This window comes from Micropterus salmoides, unplaced genomic scaffold (assembly GCF_014851395.1).
Source record: "Micropterus salmoides isolate LMB-PRFRI ecotype aquatic unplaced genomic scaffold, ASM1485139v1 Ms_hic_scaffold_5, whole genome shotgun sequence".
In the NCBI taxonomy this organism is placed as follows: Eukaryota; Metazoa; Chordata; class Actinopteri; order Centrarchiformes; family Centrarchidae; genus Micropterus; species Micropterus salmoides.
This window is the reverse complement of record NW_024044237.1, coordinates 21,149,625-21,176,350: the sequence shown is the minus strand read 5'-3', so window position 1 is coordinate 21,176,350 and position 26,726 is coordinate 21,149,625. Positions and strand designations below refer to the sequence as shown.

General features: G+C 39.5%; 4 protein-coding genes across 5 annotated transcripts; all 4 read right to left on the bottom strand.

Annotated features, from left to right (window-relative positions):
* Positions 1 to 128: 128 nt before the first annotated feature.
* pola2 (polymerase (DNA directed), alpha 2) lies at positions 129 to 6,549 on the bottom strand. The gene is made up of 18 exons (XM_038699147.1): positions 6,221 to 6,549; positions 5,391 to 5,515; positions 5,124 to 5,212; positions 4,936 to 4,993; positions 4,682 to 4,791; positions 4,037 to 4,236; positions 3,693 to 3,781; positions 3,283 to 3,435; positions 2,772 to 2,834; positions 2,596 to 2,647; positions 2,310 to 2,428; positions 2,111 to 2,149; positions 1,811 to 1,884; positions 1,587 to 1,695; positions 1,116 to 1,222; positions 902 to 958; positions 696 to 822; positions 129 to 530 (listed from the first exon to the last, which is right to left on the bottom strand). The coding sequence occupies exons 1-18, from the start codon at positions 6,303 to 6,305 to the stop codon at positions 378 to 380; spliced, it is 1,809 nt and encodes a 602-aa protein (XP_038555075.1). The 5' UTR covers positions 6,306 to 6,549; the 3' UTR covers positions 129 to 377.
* A 349-nt stretch (positions 6,550 to 6,898) lies between these two features.
* On the bottom strand, positions 6,899 to 17,169 carry zgc:195212 (DUF4554 domain-containing protein). Of its 2 annotated transcripts, XM_038699148.1 has the most exons (14): positions 16,796 to 17,169; positions 16,471 to 16,594; positions 14,730 to 14,783; positions 14,532 to 14,653; positions 13,532 to 13,615; positions 13,387 to 13,442; positions 13,004 to 13,075; positions 12,617 to 12,812; positions 11,880 to 12,003; positions 9,576 to 9,734; positions 9,366 to 9,487; positions 8,995 to 9,105; positions 8,666 to 8,764; positions 6,899 to 7,230 (listed from the first exon to the last, which is right to left on the bottom strand). In XM_038699148.1, exons 1-14 carry the CDS (start codon positions 16,814 to 16,816, stop codon positions 7,183 to 7,185), a joined length of 1,392 nt encoding a protein of 463 aa, XP_038555076.1. In that variant the 5' UTR covers positions 16,817 to 17,169; the 3' UTR covers positions 6,899 to 7,182. The 2 variants fall into 2 exon arrangements, with proteins under 2 accessions (XP_038555076.1, XP_038555077.1); XM_038699149.1 differs by lacking the exon at positions 9,576 to 9,734 and having other exon boundaries at positions 16,796 to 17,167.
* An 863-nt stretch (positions 17,170 to 18,032) lies between these two features.
* Positions 18,033 to 20,955, bottom strand: si:dkey-34l15.1 (thiosulfate:glutathione sulfurtransferase). Its single transcript, XM_038699940.1, has 4 exons — positions 20,820 to 20,955; positions 19,485 to 19,613; positions 19,004 to 19,166; positions 18,033 to 18,768 (listed from the first exon to the last, which is right to left on the bottom strand). Exons 1-4 carry the CDS (start codon positions 20,830 to 20,832, stop codon positions 18,714 to 18,716), a joined length of 360 nt encoding a protein of 119 aa, XP_038555868.1. The 5' UTR covers positions 20,833 to 20,955; the 3' UTR covers positions 18,033 to 18,713.
* Positions 20,956 to 21,662: 707 nt separating this feature from the next.
* Positions 21,663 to 23,964, bottom strand: LOC119889080 (LRRN4 C-terminal-like protein). The gene is made up of 2 exons (XM_038699939.1): positions 23,795 to 23,964; positions 21,663 to 22,850 (listed from the first exon to the last, which is right to left on the bottom strand). The coding sequence occupies exon 2, from the start codon at positions 22,846 to 22,848 to the stop codon at positions 22,054 to 22,056; it is 795 nt and encodes a 264-aa protein (XP_038555867.1). The 5' UTR covers positions 22,849 to 22,850; positions 23,795 to 23,964; the 3' UTR covers positions 21,663 to 22,053.
* Between the last annotated feature and the right edge of the window lie 2,762 nt (positions 23,965 to 26,726).

Genomic DNA, 26,726 nt, shown 5'->3' with positions numbered 1-26,726 from the left:
CAGCAATTTTAACTACAAAACAGGACTTTAAGCAGGTTTCTTTCTCCTCCAGTCAGAACCGTAGATACAGATATAATGCACTGGCAAACAGCACTCTAGTAGTTGTAAAAGAACAGTACTAAAAACAGTAGAAAGGAGGCTAATAATTTATTGAAAACAGATTGTTGTTGTGACAGATATTCCACCACCAAGCAGACTTGTCATATAAAAAGAAATCAATGGGCAAGATGGTTTCAACAGTACAGTGAATTTTTTTTTTTAAACACATTTACATAAGCAGGCTTGCAGAGTGCAGCGTTCAAAGCTACTTGCAAACTGGTTGCTGGTTACTTCAGCTCATTTCTGTTGACAACGAGCATTCAAGTCTTAATTTTCTTTTAGATTTTCACCACCTGAGCAGCCACACAGGGACTCACTCTCTTTCCGTCTTCTGATGCAGCACTGCGCTGTATGAGCAGCCTGCCGTAGGTCCCGCCCACCTGGCCTTTGGTCAGCCGTCCAGGATTGACACACACGCAGCCGATCACATCCTGAGGATGGGTGGAGATGACATTTTAAAAGACGTAGTGTGTAAATAATCAACAACAACAACAACAAAAAAAAGCCAATCTTAAGAGTTTGCATCAAAATACTGGAATCAACAGCTGGACTAAATGTTTGTATTTAGGATGTTAAAATTTAAATTTGTTCTGTACCTTGACAAAGTAACGCAGCTCAGAGGGAATGATGAGAACATCGGGGGTGATCGGCATCTGACCGAAGATCTGGAACTTCTCATAATCCATGTTCACCTCCTCCACAGGTGGGTACAGCGGGTAGTAACTGTACAGTGAAAACGAGATCATTAATGTTGGGCGTCTTCAGAACAGAAAGAACAAGTGAACTTCTTCAGGACTCCTACCTCCTCTGGGTCAGCATGTGTTTCAGTATGCGTGAAAATCTGTCTGATCCAATGCCACTGCAACACAAAACAATGAAATATACAGATCAATACTAAAAGCAGCTGCTGGTTCTGGTATTTAAGTAAACCCCCGTAGAAATTTAGCCCTCAAATTCAATTCTAACTGAGCTCAACTTCTGGATGAAGGTGTGTGAAAATTAGAAAGCTTCCCCACCAGCTGATCTCCTCGGCACCCATGTGGAACAGGATGTCAGTGGACGTCAAGCCGAAGGTCACGCCGTCAATCAGCAGGGTGCAGGGGTCGGGGACCAGGGTGACACGCTGCAGAGTGTGATGAGGAACACTATGTAAGACTGATCACGATGTGTAAATGTGCATTTCGCTATTGACTAAACAGACAATTTTCTTAGTTCCTCTGCTTGATAACCTTTCTGAAAGAGGTGTTGACTCAAGTCACACAACTTGAGACACGAGTCAGACCTGGGGCTCTAATCTGACAGCTTTATATTTGGAAAAAAACTTGCTACATTATCTAATTTAAGACTAGTGACTCTGCAAATGCAAGATTTAAAACTACCAAATTACAACAAGGCTTGCCATGACTGCTCACAAGCCTGTTTTATCTGCTCATCCGTTTACTCAGTTTACATATACACTCCTAAAGTCAGGTCTTTGTGTGTCCGACCTGGGCCTGGTCCTTGCTGAGGTTTGGCAGAGTGAAGGGAGGCTGCGGGTAGATGAAATGATGATGGATGTCTCTCTGGGAGGGCACAAACACGAGGCGACAGCCAACACTGGATAAAAGAAACCACATTGTCACATGACAAGAGTACCATGAAGAAAACACATCTCTTTAATCAAGCTTACTGTACATGGTGGAATCTCAGTTAGAGGAGTCATGAAACATACCTTTTGGTGCCATCCACAATGCTTTCGATACATCTTGAGAAAATGGCCTCAAACGTCTCAGTCACCTGGGCTTTCTATTTGATAAACAGGTGGAGATGGTCACATGCGTTCGTGATCAACCAGCTTGATATGAAGAGCAGGCCACAAGCGATGAATATGTTGAACAAAAAGGAATTCATAATCCCATGTTGTGACTTTGGATTGTTTTAAAATACCAAACATTAGCTCTAGGAGCATTCATACTCTGGGAAAGGAGTAATAATAAGGACAAAAACTGAGCGTGTCCGCTGTTAACCCCACCTCAATTTGTTCATGTTTGGAATCCACAAATGGGCCGAGCTAGAGAAGAGAAAGGAGAATTAGAACAACCCAAACATAAAATGACTTTCTGTTGATCTTCTAAACTGTGACAGAACAAAACAGCCTTTTTGCATGTCTGTTTGTCCACCTGTTCGTGCAAGAACTACTCATTGTGATACAGCAAGTAAATACACTGTACCAGCAGGCAGACATCAGGACGATCCCTGACAATGATACTGATTAGGTCCAGCAGAGGGTCAAAAGTCAGACTGTCAGAGGGAGTGTATGGTCCACATGCCACCAGTACGTTCATTGGCTCTGCAATCATGATTAGTGTGTATGCAATTAACATGAAAGAGACACAGCAGACTTCACAGTCACTCCTGGTATTGTAGTTGAAAGTTTTAAGTAAGTACTTGGATAAATTTCACTCTATTTATTTAAAGAAAGTGTTCTATACATACAGAGCTAACATCATTTCTTACCTTCATCGATCTCCATTTTCACCTCAGAAGTGTAGAAAGGAAGAGGGACTGCCTAAAAAAAGACAAGACTCTTAACAGAAGATACACAAACAGCCCCGAGTTCTACAAGTTGAGATACTCTGAACCGCTTCATTTGAATTTTGAAACAATATAAGTGAATCTTAGTTGTAGCTGACCTCATGGAGTTTGGAAGCTGTCAGTTTTCTTCCTGTTGTGTTCATTCCCTCCATCACGACCACCTGAGGAAAAAGAACAGACGAGGAGATGAAACTAAATGCATCCCGCAAAGTATTTTATACACAACAGGCATGCGGTTATTTATGCTTATGTGGCAATTGTTGAACGGTTGTCAGAGTTCTCGGTCAGACGCTGGGGGAACCTCCTGCCCAGGTCCTTGGCATGCTCTGTTACTCTTGGTGGCCGTATAACCTGCTGCACACACACCTCGGTGCACAGGAAAAGGAGAGACCACCTTCTAATACTGAAATCACAATGCACTCTAGTTTAGTGACTTACAATGACAGAACACACAGCAGAAATGGGAGGAAGTGGGTAAACAGTAACAGGGAGCTGCACAATTTGTGCATTAAAAAAATAAACATAACCAAGAAATATGGTTTAAAAGACTTTCAAAGCAGACCCATCTGTAGCTTGATATGCCAAGACAAGAGATTTCCTTTTGCTCACCTGACCAGGAAACAGAGAGTACTCTTTAAGCTCTGATAGGTCAACGGGTACTTGCTGACCCCCTTGCTCTGGTCCCGCCTCCAACAGAACTGAATGTGCGTTCAGTTTGCCATTGCTGTCGCAGCAAACCTGACCCAGCACTGTTATATTGTCCTACAGGTGTAGAGATATAAAATACACCAAACTCAGCAGTCAGGTAATACTTAATTATACAAATACATTTAATTCACACATAATACTAAACTAACAGATGTGGAGTACATAGTGAGGCCATATTCTTCCTAGTAATAACTAGACAAGATAAGTATTCAACACTTTCCTGCATCTATGTTTAATTAGATCAGCTTTCCAGTCAGGAATAAACCTGAGTAAAATATTAAATTATAACTATAAGATATCCATGATGTTACCTGGGCGGGCAGAGACACAGGCGAGAACTCTTCGATGTTGAAGTGAGACCTGAGGCCCTCGCCGAGCTCCTCGATCTTCTCTGTCAACACTGAAGAAAACAGACGCAAAGAACTTCAAATAATGTGTAATCACGTGTCCGGTTTCTATTTATCTGGGCAGGGTGTACAATTACTGTTATGTTTTTGCATCAATACATTTAAGGGAACCTGTTTCAATTATAATTTAAGGGGAGAAATGTATGAATGTCCACCACATCTGTAAATAAAGGAACAAGCGGACACTGACTGTTTTCACTTGAAAAATACAAAACAACAACGCAGGCTCTTATGTTTTTGCCTCTCACCATTTCGAACATCGCGCAACCTCTGGAACATGTACTTGTAGCTGCAGCGGAGGGAGTCTTCAGGCCCGTCCAGCAGCTCCAGCTGGACGCCTGCGCACACAGTCTTCCTGCCTGCCCAGCGGGTACCCTGCACGGCCCCAAATGTAACCACCACCTCCCCCTTCCCTCCTCGCTGGCTGTACTTCTGTGATGGTGTTAAACTTCCAAAATGAGAGTTGGAAGGAAAGGGCAGAGTAAGGTCATAGCGCAATGTGTGTCCCTCTTAACAAGTGATTCAGTTGAGTGTTAATGGCCCCAATTGAAAAGAATGAAAATCCATTTTAACAAAAATGTCAGTTTGAATTCAATATTTTGGCCTGCATTTTTGGCTTCATACCACTATTATACAAACGATGTTTGTTTAATTTTTGTTTTGAAAAGTTATATATAAAGTCACTATAAAAGAAAGTTTCATTGTAATAAATTAAATATTAATACAGAAAATTGCACACAAAAAAACCCAAAACAACAAATCACCACAGAAGCAGGCGTTTTCTACTTTGTTCATCCGAGACTTAATCATAAGTATACACATATAACCAGAAAGCATACTGGTGCTGGTTTCCAGCAGCTCACTGACTGTTGGTCTGTGTTGTTGCAAAGTACCTGGGAGAAAAGCTGGCAGGAGACAGCAGCAGGCCCGGGCTGTTTAGCAGAGCTGCACTTCTTTTTGAATGAGGGTGTTCAGGAGTGGTCAGTGCTCGCTTCTGAGAGCCCTACACACAAACACACAAAATCAAGGCAGAGCACACAAGTGACTCACACTAAAGGACCAGCAAGTGAGTCACGCCTGGTTCATTTGGCTTTAAATGTGTATATCTCAACAAAAACACTGTCTGAAGTCAAAAGTGACAGCTTACCTTAGCAGGAGTAGAGTAGGCGTCCAGTAGATCCTCCTCCTCTTCCTCAGCTTTGATTCTGAAGAAATCACGTTAAGGACTGTAACATGGTGGCATTACTGGACACTTGTGACACATAAATGCAGAAAAAGGAGCAGCTGGATTGTCATGTGTAATTTTTTGTTCTGAGAGTTCACTGTAAAGGATACAAGTCCTGTATTGAGTGGATGTCTCTGGTTCTGTTGTGAATTTCTTCTTTTCTGAAGCTTTGTTTGGATTTATTCTTCTTGTTTAACACCTGCAACGAAAATGAACACACTATAAATACAAAACTGGTGTCCAGCCCGACAGGGAGGGCAATATATTGATTAACAGAGGGTCAAGCTCAAAGCAATATCAATATGACACTTGCTTCTAATACAAAAAGAAATGTATTGATTATATCATGACTCATTTTAAAAATATGTTCCTGTTACCTCATGTTCAAATTGCTCCAGGGTGTCAGTAGTGAGTTTTAGTCCATTTTTGGTGGTGCTGTAGGCCACCCACTCCAGCACCATCTCATCTGCCTGTATCCTGTTGCAAATACACTGCTCCACCACTGAGGGACAAGAGACACATGGTGGAAAGGAAAGACAGCATGTAAAAAGGGAGATGTAACAATAAGCTGACTGCAAATACAGTACATTGTGTAACATTACAGCAATGAAAATAATTCTGTATATCAGCAATGGAGGAGAATTTCTGCAGACATAACTGTAGTGCAAATATTTCTCAAATGTGTCTTATGATTACACTAATGATGCTCTGCATTAAGCACATCTAAATTAAAGATATGAATGATCGCAGATATTTTGGTACACAGATATGATGCACATAAAATAGTTAGAATTCAATATAATATAATTTTATTATGTTTTATTTATTTTTACTTTATGAATGTATCATACAGTATGTATACACTAATTAATATTAATGCGATGCAAATGTTCCACTTGCAGTCACAGGCTGATGTAAATTTAGGTATTGAAATAAACAAATAAGGGCAGACAGAACATATAATAGGACGAAGCACCAATAGCAGAACTGATAAAAGCCATTACAAAACATGAACTGTGCATGTAAATCACAATTTAATGTTAAAACCAGATAGGAACTAAACATCACACAGGACTGTCAAAATGTAACGTACATACAATCACGCAACATTACCCCTCGCTGCCTATTTGGGTGGTTGTTGTGGTTTAGATAACGCATTCGTAGCTACATTTGCTAACATGACCATAAGCAGGTGTTAGCTACTTACTCTTGTCGAGGACCGACTCATCTTGGCAGGCTATGTCGAACATGTCCAGCTCTGCAGATAGGCTCTCTCCGGTTACCAGTGCCATTGTTGCACGCTGTTCTTACTCAGTTAGATTAGATATGTAGTAAGGTAATGTTTTGGTGATATGTTAGTAGCTAACGTTAGTTATACTCCCACTTCATAGCAACGCCGAAAACCTAATTCACTTTAATAATACGATTTCTAAACACTGCCTATTAGCCAACAATTAGCTACACGTTAGATTAGAATAAATCTGATCAACATCATATGCTCATTTCATTTTACCGCGAAAAAGTGCTGTCGCTGTTGGCGGCCGGATCTTACGTCACATCCCAAAACACTAATAGGCGGAAGTTTACAGAGCCACAAAAATAAAGGCCTGCACCGCCACCTAGCGAGTGAGTGTTTATTTGCTTTCAGCCCTCCGGCCTGTATATTGTAAATGTTGTCATGTTACCAGTCTGGTTATCCCAGGTTTTCTTGTTTCATACCCACCAAACAACAGAATTACAGAACAATATGATGCAAGCTTACAGTCTCAAAAAGAACGCATACATTGAAGTGCATTATATTGTAAAGACATTCATGTTATAATAATAATAATAATAACAATAATAAATTAGATTCCTATAGCACTTTCCTAAGTACTCAAAGATGCTAATTGTACCATATTGTTTATTTAGGGGTAAATAATAGAAAAAAACAGCAGAAGTTCGAGTTCAAGGTAGATCTCTTTTGGAACATTTTCTATCTTACAACTGTGTTAAAAAACAATCACATCTGGTGCAACACACAAACTATAATTTAAACAATGCACAAATGAAATAGCTATTTCTTTCACCAGTACATTTGCAACATGAACTTCTATCACACTTTAAATTGCAACAACATTAATTCCAGTCTAAGTACTTCCACACTCTTCACCCAGAACACAGATGTTCTCAGACTTCTGTTCTGGTGGGTTCATCACTCTCAGGATGTTCTTCCATCTGTGAAAAAGTAATTAGATAACGTGTTAAAATCAGATGCCTATAAGCAGTAAAGTGCTGTGGCCTGGAGTACGAAGGGAGTTCAACCTACTCAGAGTTAACTCATGGTTATCAGGCAAACTCAGGGTTGGCAAACTCTGACTGCCTACACTGGGGTCAAACAGTACTACGACGGTGGATAAGATGTTGGTTACTTGAGTCCGTGTTAACCTGGTGTTAACTTAATTGGAGTAGGTTCGCGTTCACATAAAAGGGGTGTGTTCGGCCATGCAGGTAGAGTTTTTTCGCAACGGCGTATGCTCCGTATTTCTCCAGAGGAATGCACACTGGTAGTGTCAGGAAATTATGAATGTAAAGACAAGTTAACAGCTAAATATCGTGGCGGACGACAACACAAGGGCAGCTTGTTGGCTTCGCATTAAGTAAATTTGTAGCCTAATTCTCTTCACAGTGTTTGTATTGTAGTTCAATTCTCTATTATGTTTTTATGTGCTCTTCTTTTATGTGTAATTGATTAAGATGTAAAGGTACAACTGCACATAAGGTCCATTGTAATAGAAAAAAAGGAGCCAGCGGAGAGGGGTAATAATCCGAGACAAAAATTTATTTCCAATCTACAAGTAAAAACCTAAATATTCTCTGTCATTATAGTCACACATTTATGAGAGAATCTTCACTTTGCAAGGCTGCAACATCACAGACATGCATCTACCGTGTAGTATGCGTTGGAAAGTTATATTAAACTTTGCAATAGGATTTAGCAGTGAGGAAATACTTGTGAGTTTAGCCCACAATATATTATCATGCACCTTAGAGACTTTGCCGTGGATTGGGCGTACTCAGACGACAACACCAGAGTGGTTTTTGATTTTTTTTATGACAAAGTTTTTCTTCTTGTAAATTTCACACTTTCATCTAGGATTTTTTTTTCTTGGCTATTAACCCCCACCCTGGCTCCCTATTTTTTGGACAGGTAAAATAGTCTATCTAAATAAGTGAAAACACTTAGAAGAATTCAATTATAGACTACATGGGCTACATCTAAGAAACTATCCCCTTAATTAATTAAGACTCCTCTCTAAAATCACCGAGGCTGCAGGGCTCGCTGTCTGAACGTAATGCTTTTGTGTTCAGAACTTCATTCCAACCGCAGTGGGACAAATCAGGATGAAATTTAAACATATTTTATGAAGTGGTGTGTTACCGCAAACAAAACCTGCTTGGAGCAGTTTAGAGATGCGGGGTAAATTGCCATGGCAACAGACCTCGGTTAACACCTATTCACCTTTCGTAGTACGGGTTAACCGGGAAGATAAGGTTAACCCGACATCACGAAGTTACTCCTGAAGTTACCTGGATAAGCCAGTTACCCTGCTTCGTAGTACAGACCACTGATATAGTAACTTGTTGGCATCAGGGAACAACAAACACTCACCTGAGCTGAAAAGCACCTGGCTCTGGGAATGAATTTCCATGATGTCACCCTCCTCAGGGATTCATGGAGGGAGTCTGACAGGTCATGAGTGTCACACGCCTGACAAACACATTCATTATGGATGCACATCTGACTTTTGTCACACTTTCAACATGTAAACATCTACAGTATACCCCTGCATGTACAACAGGTCAATTTACACTGTAGCACATAACCTGATAACATCTTTGCGTGTGGGGTCTTTTGTCAAATGATCAAGTGAATAACTCTTGTTTTAGACTTAACTATAAATATCTGCATTTTCATTTTTAAAATAGATTTTTTCACACCTTCATGCTGTTCAGACAGGCATTTCTGAAGTTCATGTTACTGCTGCAGCTCACAATACTGATGGACGAACTGAGAATCACCTCAGCAGCTGAACGCAGCTTCTCTTGGTCCTTACATGTCAAACACAACACCCAAACACTCAATATTAGGGCACAAATCAATCTTCATTAATGTATTGATTTCCCCCCTCAATTAAACAATTAATTAATGATAAAATGTCAGACAATAATGAAAAACTATTACAATCTCCCTTCTCTTCACGTCTTGTTTTTTCAAAATTATGAAGAAAAAAACTCCAGATGATTAAAAAAAACATTTAAACATTTACAGTTAAAGTCTTTGTGTTGACTTTTTCTTTTGACAGACTTGCCTTGTTTCTAAGATTTTGGACTTGCAGTGCGTTCTTCAGCTCAGTCTGCAGGGCTGTTGTGACCGCCTGCCTGTTGTTGTTCAGAATATCCTCCAGGTGGTGCTCTATCAGCGCCTCTGTGGCTGCAGGAGGATCACAGATTCAGAAAAAAATTAAGACCGACCAACTTTAACACATCATTTTGTGATTATACATGCATCTGTCTCTCACCCATAATATCGGAGAGCTGGCAGGTGAACGGGTCACTGTGCTGCAGGAAGAGGAAAAGCAAGAGACTCTGCTGCACAGAGGAAAAACTTGATTCTTGCTCTTGACCCTCACCATTTTCTTGCTCTACACTGTATACAGAGACACCGCTGTGCACAAGATCTGCAGGGAATGTTAAAACACTTAAAACACTAACTTGGTACATTTACTACACTACATTTATTTGTAAGTACTGTTCTTAAATACAATTTTGAGGTTCTTTATTTGAGTATTTTCATTTTCTGCTGTTTTATAGTACTACTACTCCACTACATCTTGGGGGCAAATATTGTACTTTTTACTCCACTGTTTATTTTATTTTTGTTACTTGTTATTGTATTCAGATTAATATTACAACATATAAGCAACAAATAAATGATCCCCAGGGGGAAATTTGCAAGCTACCCAGCAGATAAAGTAGTTATAATTAGCCCCACCTTTTGCATACATAATTACAATCCATTGATATGCATAATGAGTAATTTTACCTTTGGTACTTTAAAGTATATTTTGATGCCTATTCTTTCATACTTTTACATAATTAAAAATTTGAATCCAGGATTTTACTTGTAACAGAGGATTCCTACACTCTGGTATTGCTACTTTAACTTAAGTAAAAGATCTCCACTTTAAACAGTAAATACACTGCAAGTCTACACTGGTCAACGGCACACTGGTCCAGCGGTGGGTTGTAACCAGCACAACATGTGCGCAACACTGTGGTAAAGGAAGACACACCTTTGGGTTGGGCAAGTATAACAGCTCTAGTTTAAAAAATTGTTTACTTAAGTGTTATAAGAGTTAACAAATGCTTACAGAGTCTGGTCATGTTTGTGACAGAGGATCTTCTCTCCAGCATCCAAAGACGCTTCCAAAGAAGCAGACTGCGGTACAGTTTACATTGTGAATGAATAAGCTACATGTAATTAATGTAGACTTGTGGTTTTGCTTGTGGTTGTGATTCATTGTAAAATCTACAAAGAAAAGAAACGCTTATTAAGCAAGAACTGTTTCTGAGAAATAAATACATTTTTAATTTTATCATGATATGACTGCACATAACTGTCCTGCAGTGACTAATTACTGAAGAATAAGCGTAGCGCTGGGAAAGTGTCCATTTACAACAGGCCAGCTCAAATCTGCTCTCTCACACATGGTTTAGAAGAATCCCAGATTTAGCCTCAATTTTAATTAACTGAACTGACTGCCTGAAGGAAAATCTCAAGTTACTACAGGGTTAAATAAAGTCTTAAATTAAAAAGTCAAGAAGTCATAATTAAATTAAGAAAGGCTGACAATTTTACTGGAGACCAACCACCTGCTTGTTAATACTTCGACATGAGAAACACATTCAATAAGTTTCATGAAATCTGTCTTCAAACCACATCTGCATGTACAAATCAAATTCTCAGAAGAAATGTGCTGGTATTTTGCAGGTGAAATTTTTTTTGGGGGGAAATGTATGTGATGTCGCCCAGATTGTCCTTTTTAAACATATCAGACAAAACACTAATGTTGATCACATGGTGAACTTTTTAAAAGTTTGTGGAAACTAAAACATCCCGGTATCATTACATGTTGGCAACTAAACCCACCTAGTAAAGGTCAGGGAAACATCATGGTCAAAGTTAAATATGACAAACGTAAACACTGATTTCTAGAGACATGTGCTTCCAGTTTTAAAGTAACACACACTGTAAACCCTTTCTCCACCCCAAGTCTTTGCGGTGAGATTTTATTTTTGCGAATGCGAATTCAACACTACTACTTACATCAGTTGCAATGAACTACTATTGCAGATGTTTTGCATGTGGATGTAATTTAAAGGGGACAAGTCTATAAAATGCTGTGACAATAATTTCACTGCCTACATTTGCAGTGTGGTAAACATTTCTGTTGTGTTCTGTGCGTGTTATGCCTTTTTATTCCATTGTTGCCTGGTTTTAATACTCTGATTCATATTATGGGCTTTTTGTGATCCAATGAAGTTTTTGATGAGCAGCTGCAGGCCAGAACTGTGTGTACATTCTCTAACAAATAAACACAGGTGGTTGACATTAGTGTTCTTCAACTCAGGCCTTAACATCAGGAAACAATTAATCCAGATTTACATAACTTCACTTTTTTAGGACAGGATTAACTGTCCTGGCCTAGGGACCTACTTCTGGTTCAATTTACACCTTTTCAAAAGAAAACCAGCCCTTACAGTTCCTCTAGCAAAAGACCTACAATGTATCCAGGCCATCAGTATCTGTGGTTATTGTCTACCTTTGATGGAGGAGCAGTGAAGGCCCTGCAAGCCCAGTTCCTGACAATCCAGATGTGCAGGTAGGTTCAGGAAGAAGGTTGAGGGGCTTGCGATAGGAACATTACTGGGGCTGTATACCAACACCTAGACAAATGTGAAGTCAAGGAAGACTAATCCAAACCAGATGCCCAAACCACCTCAACTGAGTCAACACAAAGTATCAGCGGTTCTTCTCTGAGTTTCCCAAGATGCATGATCCCTCCTCGCTCTCTTATCTGTGAGCCCAGCCGCCCTGCGAAGACAACTCATTGTGATTGTTTGCATTGTGATCACTCTATTGGTTATTACCCAAAAGACTCCCTCTTCCCCAGGACAGTCCGGTGAGAAAGTAAGCTGGATTTGGTCTTCTCTCTCTGGCTCTCTTTTTTAAAATTTGTTATGCAACTATTTCTGTTAGTTTTCATGTGAACGACCGAGTGCCACACTATGAATGTCTTTCAGGACCGGCCCCCAGAGATCCCCACATTTAAACAACATTCTATGTTTGCCAAAACAACAATAAACAAATTTGATTTCCGACATTTTGGACAAACCAGCTTTATTCGAACGTAACACGACCCTCACACTCAACTCCTGCACTTGGAGCAGTGATTCACTCCCAATCTGAAGGGAGTACCACGGCCTCAGCCTTGGAAGAGTTGACCTACATCAGTGCTTTCACAAAGTCACAGTATGAGATTGAATCAGCAAAGGATATTTGTATGTGAGTGAGTTGTGTTGCCAGATTGGGGTACTGCAGCACACAGGGGCTCAGGAGTGTGACAGGCTGGATGGTGAGCTCCCCAAACAGGCCCTGGTCCATGGCTTCAGGTGGGATACTGAGTGGCACCCTGTCTCCAAGGATAGGGTGTCCTCCCTGACACCAGCGTCCTTTCCTCACCCATTCTGGAGGCCTTTAAACCCAAAAAGAGAGTATCACTTGCTATAAACAACAGTAAACATACCTGTATATGCCCTAATATTTTCAACATGTTGTTATAGCATAATAGATGAAGATACAATAAAAAAAAAAATATTGGGTTCTATTATTTTTCTACTAAAAGTAAGCAAAACAGTAAATAATATTAAAAACAGTATTACTGACTGTATTCTAGAGGTGACATCCAAGATCAGTGAGGGTTGGTCCGCCCATGCAACTTTACTCTTGATCTTCCCTCTACAAGAATATGAACATAACATAGGACATAGCACTTTAACTAGAGTAGTGAGCCTTTTTGTTTTGTGTTGTAACTCATAAAGACAAAACATAGCAAGCTATCATTAAAATCTGATCTACCTCTTTGCAGTCTGTGTGTCTGAGGGTAATTTTATTTTTATATGCTTATGCAACTTCCAAAAAACACATAGTTTATAAACTAAATTGACCAATTCTGTGTGATACAGAGCGACTGCATATATCGCTGCAGAATACATTGGGTATTTCAAAAGAAGATACATTCATTCCTAAAACCTGCATAGTTGTCATACCTAAACTCTCGCAGGAACGTCTGCTGACTGAATTTGAATTTGAGGTGGATTTGGATCTGTGAAGAAGAACGGTAATCAGATTTTTGCTACCTACCTTAAATTAGTACTGTGGATATACTGCATGTCAGAGAGAAACAGATCCTACCCTTGCGTTAGCCAAACTGAATGCGTGTAGGAATGCTTCTATACGAGCACACCACTCTGGACTGAAAAGTCTCACATCTTTCATCTGTACAGATCAAAGATACATGCAGGGATGACGTGTCACTCACAGGCTCACTGTCATGAATCGCACTTTAAAGGAAATATATTAAATGAAAGAAAATGTGGCCTCCATGTACAGTGTAATTCTTCCCAATTTACAGTGTAATTATTCGTACTAACGAGGTACCTGTACCAATACAGGAAGTATCGATACGTACAGGTAGCTTACAAGGGAACAAGATGTGATGTTTTGGAATAAGGAGGTAACTACGCGGGAACTTTATTTATATAGTAGGCATTATGTTTAACTAACATGTACATGTTTTAATATTATAAGCTCCAGTATGACCTACCGAACAGCAATCTGACATTTGGGGAGATTTTAAACACAACTTGCACTGTAATGGGATGGCACGGCATGGTGGTACAGTGGATGGCACTGTCACCTCACAACAAGGAGGTTCTGGGTTCAAACCTTTTTGTGTGGCGTTTGCATGTTCTGCCTGTGCAGGTTTTTTTGTCCGGGTGTTGTGACTTCCTCACACGTTTTAGTACAAAACCCAGAAGAAGCCAAAGTTCTGAAATGTTATACCTTAACTTCTTACTTAACTCATCTTGCTCCCTTGTAACTAGCAGTACCTACAGTTTGTTAGTACAAATTCAGAAGAATTATGTTGAATGTTGCAGGCCCTATTATACTGTAAAGTGTTACACCAAATTGTTTTTAATTAAATGTGTTTTGGGTTCAGTGTAGTATTAGGAATTGAGATTTAAGTAATCTTGGTCCAATAACTAAGAGTCAGAAAAATAAGTAAAGTGATACCACCCAGATATCTTGGGACATTCTTCACACAGGCAATTTACTATAATATCTGTCAGTCTACTCTCTCATTATTTTTCAGGCCAATAAAAAGCTAGAAAAGGATCAATGTTGATTGTACCTGAAAAGACAGGAGAAATCTGAGGGAACCATACAGATCTGTGAAGGCACACAGCTCCTCAGGGTCAGGCAGAGAACACGGCCACGCACAAGGAAACATGGTCTCTTTTAAATCTGTGAGGACTAACGTAGCAAAAAAGAGGTGATGCAGTGAACAAAAGCTGAAGGACTTGCATATATGTTGTGTGTGTGTACATACCAGATTGGAGTCTTTTCATTTTTATCCCTATGCACCAGGGACCAGCAGCTGCCACTGCAACACAAAAGTGAACGCTGTAACTACATTTTGTGCTATATGTCAGAAAGGAAATCCAAAGCTGCTGTTAACAATCTCCTTCTAATGTTCACGTTGTTAATACATTAATCAAGAACAGGCTGAAATTAATCCAAATAAATGTGTACTAATGCACCAAAGTGAACCATATACCATGCCTTTTTTTATTGTGGTGACCCATTTCTCTTTTTTGGATGGGATGGATTGTACTTTTTGGTCAGATATCTCTGAAATTCAATGTCTGATACACACATTTTCACCATATCTTACAGATTTTTACCTGGAGTGTCATTTATATATATAGTCATAGCCTAAATATCAGGGGTGGAAATTAACTTTATGGCTCACCTGCCAAGGTGGTTGGTAGATGGAAAAATCCACCAGCCAACTGTATTTTTTATAAATAATAAATTGCCTTTTGTCACATATACATTTGTTTCCGTACTTTAATTGAGATATTGAGATAATAGGGTATGATGTCAAATACAAACTTAAAGAAGAGGCCTTAGTGATTATTGCTATTAAATGTACTTAAAACATAAAAGTAAATTACTAATTACTTGTTAAAACATTATTCAGTAATGTACATACAATTATATGCAGTGGGTGATTAAAACTGCTCAGTAGATCATTGGTACCCATCTCCCAAGCATCAATAATATCGCTGAGGTGAGGTACCTACACAGAGCCCAAAGGATACTAAAGGACAATACCCACCCCAGCCACAGCCTGTTCACCCTGCTGCCTTCTGGGAAGAGATATTGAAATTTCTGCTGCCACACTACCAGAATGCAGAGCAGTTTTATCACCTAAGCGATCAGACTTTCAAGCTCTAATTCATCCTCAGCATACTGTAGCAGAGGGGAGTTACAAACTCAATTTCACTTTAAAGCCTCTTGTATGTTGACAAAATATTTTTACCTACCTACCAATAAAATATCCCATTCCCATGAAATCAAAATCGATGTTTAACTGTTTTTATATCTACGTCATATGGCAGGATCTGGCCCATCAATGACCAAAAATATTGTTTTGTAGGCTATTCTTGATGATATTTTAGAGTGTGTCATTTCTTGGAAAAATATTTAAAAATATTCATGACTCATCCTGCATTGGGGAGCCTGTATTAATTTAGTGACCAATGAAAAGCTTTCTTAATTTTTATGACTCTGCTGAAAATTAGTGTTTCTGGGACCAGGCACCACTGATTACTGTATGAAAGCACAACTTTATTCACTGATATTGCGGGAAACTGGATCGTATTTGATGAAGAATACTTTCTGGTTTTCTCTCTGATGTTCCTGCTGCTCTGTCATAACTGTGATTTAGGGAGTACCCTGATGGACAGATAACTTTACTTGTTGCTGTAGCAAGTCAGCTGTTGCTACTAGCTGCCATTATCTAATTAACTCAGCCTGCAACTCCTAGTCAAATTAGCTCACTTGAATTCATTTTTACTACTTATTAGGTTCTTGACATTTGACATATAATTAAATGTATATATTTTTCCTGTCAAAATAATCATTGCTCAAGCACATTTGGTTTCAATTTAGATATTTTTATCTGACAAAATGGGATAATAGGGAACTTATATTCCACTGGTAGTAACTTAAGTAATGTTACATCCTGATGAAGCAGCTTATGATAACATCAAGTGTTTTCTTACCAGTGCAGTTTAGACTTTGAACAGAAGCTCCTGTTTCAGTCCACAGAAGTACCAAAAGCCCTCCTGTAGTCTTCAAACCATGCTGTTGTCTTTGCTTCCCCAATAGCATGACCAACCGCAACACCTGAAGTGGAAGTTGAAAATGCAACTGGTAGTTGAGCTAGCTAAAGCTAACGTTAATGTTAGTTAGCGTCAAACCTTGATTGATTAACAAAGTTTCCATTGTATAAACAATTAACGGGCAGAGCTTATCTGTGAATTAAACAGCCATTTTACACATACACACATTATTTATAGCTAGAATAACCATAATTTAAACCATTACCTGCTGTATTTCTCTGACCATCTTCAGTAAATTAACACAACCAACCTGCCGTGCGCGCGCTAAACGGGCTTTGAGATTGCGCACGTGCCTGTCTGTGCACTGTGTATTTTCCTGCTAAATATCCAAATGTTCAAACTTTTCTACACCCTATATCCCAGCAATTTTATTAAATCACTGACAATACCTTACAAGTGAGATGAGGAATATAATAGGCAGTCAATAACTAATTTGTGACTTGATTACGGTAATTAAGCACCTGAATGCAGAACCATAGGCAGAATTTTAGAAATAGGCTACTGAGGCCAGTAGCCACAACTCCTCAAAGCATTAAAACAGCCAATTTTAAAATATTAATTTGTATAATATATAAATGTTCCAATATTTTAGTCTAAAAAATAGCTATGAATATACTTAATCTGTACTACTGTGTGCAGTGTAGAATGGCAGCTCCTTATGGATTTAAATCGCAACATTTACAGACAGGGATGTACTGGGACTGAAATTCAGCCCGGGACTTTGAGACGGAGAGGCCTTTTATGTGAGCGCCCTTTTGGGGGGTGGCCATAAATATTTTTTGCAGTTATTTTAATAAGCATTAGTATTTTTGTTGTATACAGTGAATCAGATTATGCTGAAGACCTTCAAGAAACTTCAGGATGACACCTGCCTCTTCAGTTTGTGTAAGGCAGCTCTGCACTTAACAAGACCAGGTCAGGCCTGAGTCAGTCAGAGGGCTAAAATACTTAAATATACTCAAAAACTACAATACATTCCCATAAAATAGAGCAGTGTGTATGTGTGTTTCAGATGGAAAGCAAACTTCTTTGATCGGACCTGTTGAGCCAATCAGATTTCAGCAAAAACGAAGATCGGTCCAAGTCGGGAGGGGCCGCTCGGATGTACACCTGCTCCATACTGAAAGTATTGGTTTGGCCCAATCAGACACAGCTTTCGCTGCAGCAGACTGGCCGGCCGGCGGGGTCGCGGATCATAAAGTAAAACAGAAACTGAAAAATAAAAACTCCTGACCCCTGGCCGGTTCGGCCTGAAATGGAACGGCACAATGGCCAATCCGCCCCTGTTTACAGAAATTACTGATGACAATATCTGAAGGTCAACTTTCTAGTTTTTTCTTGAGCTTTTAGCCACATTTAGCATGCAGAAAGTGTCCCCCCTCTAGTTTTTCCATGTTTCTATATTAAGCTCTCTGGAATGAAATGATTCCCACAAATACATGTACATTTGAGTAGAAAACATTGTTTATTTTATTTGTACTTATTCATACATTTTCAATACAATGCTGTAGTGCAGGGATTTTCAAAGCCTGAGACTCTGGGCCTCCCTTAAACAAAGCTTGGAAAAAGACCCCCTCCCTCACACCCTGCCCTTTTTCAAGACATCATGATTATGTTATTTAAACACTCAACAATTAAGCCAAGATTGCCTAATATTTTTGTTTGACATAACTTCAGACTACAACAAATTCTTAAAAAAAGGTCTGTCCTAAGACATTTATTAGTTTCTGACTCTGGGAAAGCAGGTGAAAAAGTAAAAATTCCCTCCTCTATCTCTGAACTATCTCTTTAACCAAATCACACACATTTAGACTATTCCATGAGAACTCGTTTTGATAACTAATGTAACAACTTTTCACTTCCATTCCCTTATGCTCCCCTGATGCTCCCCCTGGGGAGGCCCACCTCTCACTTTGAAAACCTCTGATGTAGTGGGAAAAAAAAAACATATCAAAAGATAAACACAACATAAGAAATGTTCTCTATTTTGTCGGTCTAGCTTTCAAAATGGTTATTTGTATAAATATATGCATCCATCTTCATCCGCTTATCCGGGATCGGGTCGCAGGGTGTATAAATAAATATGATGTTAAATATATATGATGTTTTGCCTTCAATACAAATCACTTTCCCTCTTTCTCAGACCACTCCTTGTATGCTCCGGTATAATTGCGTGCACTGAAACAGAAGACAGAGAGACACATTTTAGAACAATAAATAATAATACATGCAGACAGACGAATCTCATAGGCAAAGGCTCTCTGAGGAAACAGATTAGACATAACTGGTCTAAAATGTACGGGAGTCACTATACTGTGAGATCTATATAGTATGTAGGAGACTTGAGCTGTCTGTTTAAAAGCAAGATGGACTGGGTCTGTGTGTAATGTACAATAACCAATAACTTATTTACTTAAGGTATCCAAGTTCGTAGGCCTTGCTCGTGGCCGCTGCCCCTCGCCTGCCCAGTTGGCAGTGAAAGACCAGCTCTGTTGTGTCCAACGGTGGCTTGGTTACTCCGTACTTGGCCTTGAATTCTTCTGACTCCATTGTAAAAGCAGCCTGTACTGTATTAACTGAGTGATTATAGGGGAGGGAAGCAGAATGTGTTTTTTTAAACATTAAACAAATGATGGACATAACATCTAATGCAAAACATTCAGAACCTGAAAAAACCAGACTGCAGAAAATTGATTCTTATCCACCACTGCACACTTCTGCATATCCAGTATGCATGACAACCCACTTTGGACTGATTGTTTAGATGTGGTGCAATTGAGGGGGGGAAAAAAACAAAATTCAGTGTTCAGTTTGAGACCATTATACATACTGTGTGTATTTTCACCTTGATAACCTTTCCCACCTCCATGTAAATGAATTTCAAAGAAGCTCACGTGGGATGCTGATGGATCCTGGAATACGTCCTTTATCCACTTCCTCTTGGCTACGAACGTCAACCAGAAGGAGATTCTGGCTCTTTCCCAGAAGCGCCTTTAGATCCTCATAGGAGATCTCCTTGGTAACTGGCAATGACAGATAAAACATTTTTAAGGCTTTGGAAAGTCTGATAAGGAATTGTTGAATGTTCATACTTTTAAAAAAATATTTCAACTGATTAAAAAACTTCACTCAAGATTTTATCATTAACCATCATAGACTGCTAACCATCCTTTCTAAACCAAACCAACAACGGTTTATATGATGGGTTATGTAGCCCTGTAATATGACACCTGCTGCATGCACCTGCACGACGGGGTACAAGAGTGGATAAAAACGGCCTTATTGTTAGGGATGCACAAAACACTGAGGACATCAGGTATTAGCCATGATGTAATACGATCCACATCAAATACAGTTTATTTGTCAGTATTTTTCTAAAATTCTGTGCTACAGCGATCAGATGTATAATCCAGTCACAGTGCCAAAGTAATCCCAGCCTCATGTTCCCTGCCATAAAAAAAACCCAACAAACTGCTACATTTTCATTTGGTTTCACTTGATTATTCATTCATATTTGACTGCATCTCAGAGAAATATTGGTGATGGCTGAATAGGTTAGGATACAAAGATGGCCTTATGCCCATCTCCACCTCCAGGGTACATTCCACTCCAGAAGATCGCTCCCTCATGTTGACACTCATACTTATTCTTATCAGACAGAGACAGAGTTAGTGTGTGTCTGAAATTTGGAGTAAAGGTACATTCCTCCACTCGCCTTTGATGAAATAGGTTGTGGTATGCAAACACTTATCATGTTTTGCTTCACTTACTTAGAAATGCAATAATGAAACTGGTTTGCAGCTGGAATTCCTTGAGGATCCAGGTATCTTCCGGTTTGACCTTATCAAGACTTGTGTCGTCTGCTGAGTCATTCTGAATAATCAAGATATTATTCTTACAACCACAACTCGTTTCATCATCTAATGTGTAACGTTATTAGCAGAGAAATCTGTGCGCGAGACAGTTAACGTAATGCAACAACTAGGGACCTCCTGTAACGCAGATTGTCTGTGACAATATAGTCACTGTTAATGTAACTTTACCAGCAACAAATATGCAGTTATTTATTTGCTAAACAAGTGTTAGCTAACTATTTGGCGGAGACTAACGTTTCTCGGCCAACTTCAGGGATTTTTCAATTAACGTTAAATCATAAAATCCTGATAAGGGGCTAGTTAGTTAGTTCAATTATATCTACCTAAGGGAGTGAAGTGGGAAAAAAGACTCACCTGCGTTCGCCATCCTGCTTGTCTACTTCTTTGCTGCAAGTATGATCGTTGTCACCAAACAAAACAGACTTCTTCCTTGGATTTGGTGATAAATCATTGGCTTGACGCTGAGGGAAGGCGGGACCTAGCCTGAAAGACTTCAGCGTCAGCCAATAAAATCAACTACCGCCTACAAAACTTTCAAAATAAAAGTTGAGAAGTTGAAGTTGCATAAATAATACACAGTGGCGGAGGATTTAGATCCTGATGTTCAAGCAGGGATAGTACAATGGTAGGTAAAATGCATGCTGCATTCAAAGTTCAAATGAATGTATTATCAGCAAAATATTCTAAAAGCATCAAAAGTACTCACTATGAAAATTTGTCCCTTTTGAGACTGTCGTATTATTGAATTATTATTGACTTGTAATTTTAATGTTGAAGCTGGTCGAGGTGCAGCCAATTTTAACACTTTTATATCCTATCCATCATATTCTATAAATTCATCATTTGTTTTGTATGTAAAATCTTAATCCGCAAAGTAAAAAGTAAGCACTTTCAAATAAATTTAGTGGCATTAAGTATACAATATTTCCCATACAGCCCAAAAGGAGTCAATGAATGGTTTGATAAGTGTTGAAATTGTGACAATCATACTGTATAGCCCCTGCAGTCACCATTTTCCAATTTTCAAGCCAAATATATCGGACATAATGGACCGACCGTTGTTCAATTTCTCCAGTAAAGTTTCAGAGACTTGATGCCAAGGCACATTAAAGCTTTCCTTGTGGTGGCCCTATACCTTACTAACACACTTTGTAGGCCTGTGCAAAACCTTTCCAATGACAGCAAAAATCCAACAAAGACACTTCACACAGCTTTATTAAAATAGGTTTTAGTTTATTACAAATGTTTCAGTCAGTATATCCTAAAAAATATTAATATTTACAATTAAATTCAGCCATGATAAAAAAAAACACTACAATAAACCTACAATGGTTAATTTGCCAGCAAATAAACCTGTAGTTCTAACCACAAAATAATAGCATTACCCATTTGTTGGTGTTATTCCATGAACACCAATTTCTCCCAGTATGTTTACATATTCCTTGAAACAGGACTGTAAAGAACTTCTTAATTCTATAATCACTCCTAACAACACCCCAGAACTGTTTTGCTTTTGATCATGACTACACCACTGCTGTGTCCCCTGTCTCAAGACCGAGATAGATTGTCTGGGCTGAACCTGTCTGGATCACAGAGTTCCCTCTCTGCTGTAAGAAGGGTTGCCTAGTCCATCAGTGGAATCTTTCTTTGCCTTTTGATGCATTTGATACTTCCAGAGGAGAACAGCTGCTATGATAATAAGTAGAAGGAGGGTGACTCCTCCTCCTATGATCCAGGCCAGCAGATTATGGTTAGAAGCTTTAGGAGGGTCATACCGCTTACAGGAGAACTCTGAGGGGGTGCTGTGTCCTGCATTGTTCACCGCCTCCACACAGACCTTAGTCCCAACTTCCAAAAATCCGACCACACCTCGTCGGGAAACGTCCCTAAACTCCCGGTCATGCCCCTCACTTCCCTCGATCACAACTCTGTACCCGGACACCACAGAAGATGGAGCGCACCACTGGACTTCTATCTTCCCTGTGTCCTCCCCTTCACTGACTGGCAGCAGCATTTGGATGCGTGGTGCGTGAGGAGGCTCATCAGCCCCACTGATCCCAGGACAGAGACACCCAGTCTTTTCTGAATGTTGGGCGCAGGGCTCCTGATTCTCCAAACAGGGGTTGTATTGGCAGAGCTCCGGTGCCTGCTGGAGAAAGGTCGTCTTCCGTGGGTACAGCACTTCAGGAGGAGAGCTGTGGTTGTCAAGGTAGTCATCATCTTCATCATCAAAGTCATCATCTGAGCCTGTGTCAGTCATGAATATGATCCGTGGACGGGTAACTGGAGAGGATGTGGAGGCAGCGTGAGTGTAGTGGCGGGAATGGAGGAGAGGCGAGGTGAAAAGGAAAAGCACAGCCAGGTTTCTGTAGAGTGACGTCATCTCTATGGAAAGAAATGAAAAATTATGAGAAAAATAATGCCATGAATAGATCACTAACACTTAATGTTAACAGTATGTTTATCTATTCAGTCTAAGAAAGAAAATACACCTTCGTTTGTCATTGTTTCTCTATTGACTCTGTGTATTAAAATTACATCTAGAGGCCAGTTATAACAAGGCATTTAAAGTGTAAATAAGGTGGAATAAAGGAACTGAAACAAAGAAGCTGAAGTTGTTGTAGCAGTGGTCACTGTGTCAAAACAAAGATACCATAATATAGAACTTAATTACAATACCAGACAAAAACAAGCATGGTAACAAAGATACTCAGTGGTATTATAGATAAGAGATTTGGTAAACAAGGCCTGGTTATTGAAGCCACTCTCTGTAAAGGCAAACGAAGAGTCCTTGTCGGACTCTACACAGCGATTCGAACTATCCAATCGCCATGCAACGCGTTCACTGTTTTTCATGTGCAGAAGACAAAGATTTGTTGAGAGTGGCAAGACATAAACAATTTTCATTGGCTTGTTGACTAGGATGCTATTTTACCAAAGTTTACGGCTCGGAAATGGCTTTGCCTATAATCAAACATTTGCGATGTTCCAGTTCCCATCCTGTAAACAGCTTTAGATAAATAAATGAGAAGTGCTGGAAGAAGAAATACAACTATTGGGGTGAGCCCATCAGCACATCCATTACTCCTGGCACTAAGCCAGATGTGTTCTGTGGGAACTGAAAGCACACATGGATTTTCACTCATCTCCACTCTGGTTCATTTTAAAACAACCCTAACATTCAGAAAATATTTTCTCATGGCTTTAAATGCTACTGCTTTATAAATCTCCAGGAATAAATTTCATACCATTCCAGTATTTTGCATCTGCTCAACACACCATTCTGATAACAGTCACTTAAGTAAAGTATTCTAAATAGTTTACTGTACCTGTTTGATAGTGATGGATATTTCAAGTCTTCTCCCTTTTTTACTTGTTCCTGCTCTGTCTGTTTTCACCGTGTCGTCTCTACAGTCCTCTGCTCTCACCGTCTTAAGCTGATTCCCTCTGACTCCCTCCTCCTCCTCAACACCCCCTCATTTTCTCCCCTCAGTGCCTCTCCCTCCCTTTTTTCTCTTTCATGCTCTGCCTCTCTCTGTTTTCACGTCTTGCCTCATTCTCTTTCTCAACAGGGCTTTCAACCAGCCACCATCGCTCTTTTATATTTCTCTGTGTGGAAATTTCCCCCTGAATGTGTTTTGGAAAACTGAGGGATAGTGGCCATGTGTTTGTGCGTTGCTTAGCATATTAATGTGCTGGGTAGCAGTGGGAGGCAGGCTTGTGCTTGTTACCGTATGTTTGAGTAATCTGTAGGTGTATCTGCCTGTTTGTGATTACTTCTTTAAGAGCTAAACTCCCAGCATACTCTGCAGGTGTTCTTGCAGAAACAAACAGGACATTAGGGTTACTTGAGTGTGTTTATTCGTGCCTTTGGGAGCGGGGGGTGAAGAATGCATGCATGTGTATTTATTATGGACCCCCACCACCTCTTAAACCCCACTGTGACAAGCTGGAAGGGAACGATGAAGGCTATCGTCTCTCTCATCCTTTTATGGGGCAAAGCTGGCAAAGCAGGCGAGTTCTTTGTTATTCCAAGTGCCCGGGTTGAACAGATGAGAGGAAAAGTACCAGGGCAGAGAGGCCTCCTTCTTTTCCAGCTTCAAAACTCAAAGCATTTACTCGACCTACATTGCTAAAATCCTGATGACTTCTGCAGGGTTTTTTTTATTACCATAAATAATTTCATTTAAATTTGAGTTAAGTCTGTTTATTGTTAATATGCAAGCTATTTTCAGAGTTTCTTACCAAGTAGTAAGGAGCAAAACCAATAAATAAAACAAACTTTTACGAGAGCGTGTATTTGCATGTCACTTGTTATGTTCATATGCAGGCAAAATGATTAATTATATGTTCACAAAATGAAGACTGAGGGCACAGAAACAATAAATTATAGGTAGATTATAAACAGCTAAGAGGGATTTAAAAGTACAGCCACTTAAATTGTAAAGCAGGAAATAGGGAACAGATTTATGTACTGTTGCTGTTATTATGTACCTAATTGGGAAAATATGGTGTTCAGGTTTGTGTGTACAGTTGTGTACATGCATGAAAATACTGCACAGATTAAAGATTGAATATGAAAGAATCCAAAATCAGAAAAGGTATGTTGCACACCAAAACTATAGACCCACTTAGTAGAAGCTGTAGCCTATGTAGCGTTTAAACACAACTGTAATCTGTCTTAAGTACAGTGTTCGTTCGTCTTGAACTTTCGAAAATGCTGAAATAAATGAATGATTTTGAGTGGGTCTAGAGCTGAATTATGGTATGTGGCAACAATCTTCGCATTGTTGATTCTTCCTCATTATGTCCAAGACTGTATTATTACGTGCTTGCTTAAAGGGAGTGTGCGTGAGTCAAGACCTGACAGGCTCTCTGCATTTCTTGTAAAATCTGCTGATCATTAGGGAGGTTTGGGGATGAGGCTAAGATTCTACAGCTGTCACATCCAAATGATCTTTTCTCACTTCCTGTTGCAGACTGACATTTAACAAAAAAAATCTGAAAGCCTGTTTCAGATTGTCATAGTTCCCAGGATTTTTAAAATTCTTCTTTATTGTTATGTGTTGGTTGTTCTGTAATTTCATTCATGGTCCCCAGAGGATAAACCACCCCCATGAGGTTGACAGCTTTGGAATATTTTACAAAAATACTTCCACAACTGTTGGTTGGATTGTCAGGTACCCAGGAACCTGACATGGCACCTGGGTACCCAGAGGATGAATACTAATGGATTCGGTGATCGCTTGACTTTTCATCTAACTCCACCAGCCAGTCAAAGTTTTCATTCACCCATGGAATTTCTCAACATCTACTAAATGAATTGTACAGAAGCTCATGTTTCCGATTGACTTTTCGATCATCTGACTTCACCTTCAGCAGTATCATAAGGTTCACATTTGTGGTTTTGAGAATAACTCGACAACTATTGGATGGATTGACATATCCGCAACTTAATAATAGGTGAATGCATGTCTGGTTGGTCAGAGTCAAACCTCTACAAAGGATATATACATCAAGAGGAGGGCTTCCACTCGAGTCTACCCCCATCTCTTCAGCTTTTCTCTGCAGCTTTAAGCTTTAATTTGTTTTGGCTGCATGAGACAGTCATCTCTACACCCCCTGTCTATGCCTTTGTCTGCAACGTCAGGAGCTGATAAGTTACTACAAGTTTCTATAACTGGATGGTACAGGTTGCTTTGACTTATTAGAAGTCTAAGTGATTCATTTCAACATTCAATCCTAAATGAGACAATCCATCCCAGGAATTTGAGTTCCAAGACTTCATGTGTTAGACATTTTCTCACATTCAGTAGTAGTTATATAGTGTTTAATCATCCAGTTGTGTGTTGTCATTTCCCTCAAGCCTTGTAACTTCTAACCACCATAAAGAGCTCAAACATCTCAGCCTGTCTACTTGAATGAACAAAGTTTCAAATACAAAGAAATATACATGACATTATTTGTGGGGATCTGCTACTGTAATTGTGTCACTGTTACTGTGGGTGAGTGGGTGATCACAGAATTAGTATGTGACCAATACAGCTATCATCATTGAACGAGTATCCATTGGAAGAGGAATAGATATTAGAGATGACGACAAGCTTGTATGCTATTTGTATAAGTGAGCTCATACTTGTGTACGGGTTAGATTACATCAGAAAACGAAAGAGGTCCTCTCTTGTTCAAATAAGGGAAGAGGACAAGAGAGAGGCGAACACAAGCAAGATGTTTAAAGAGGCCAGAAACTATCTGTGTTTT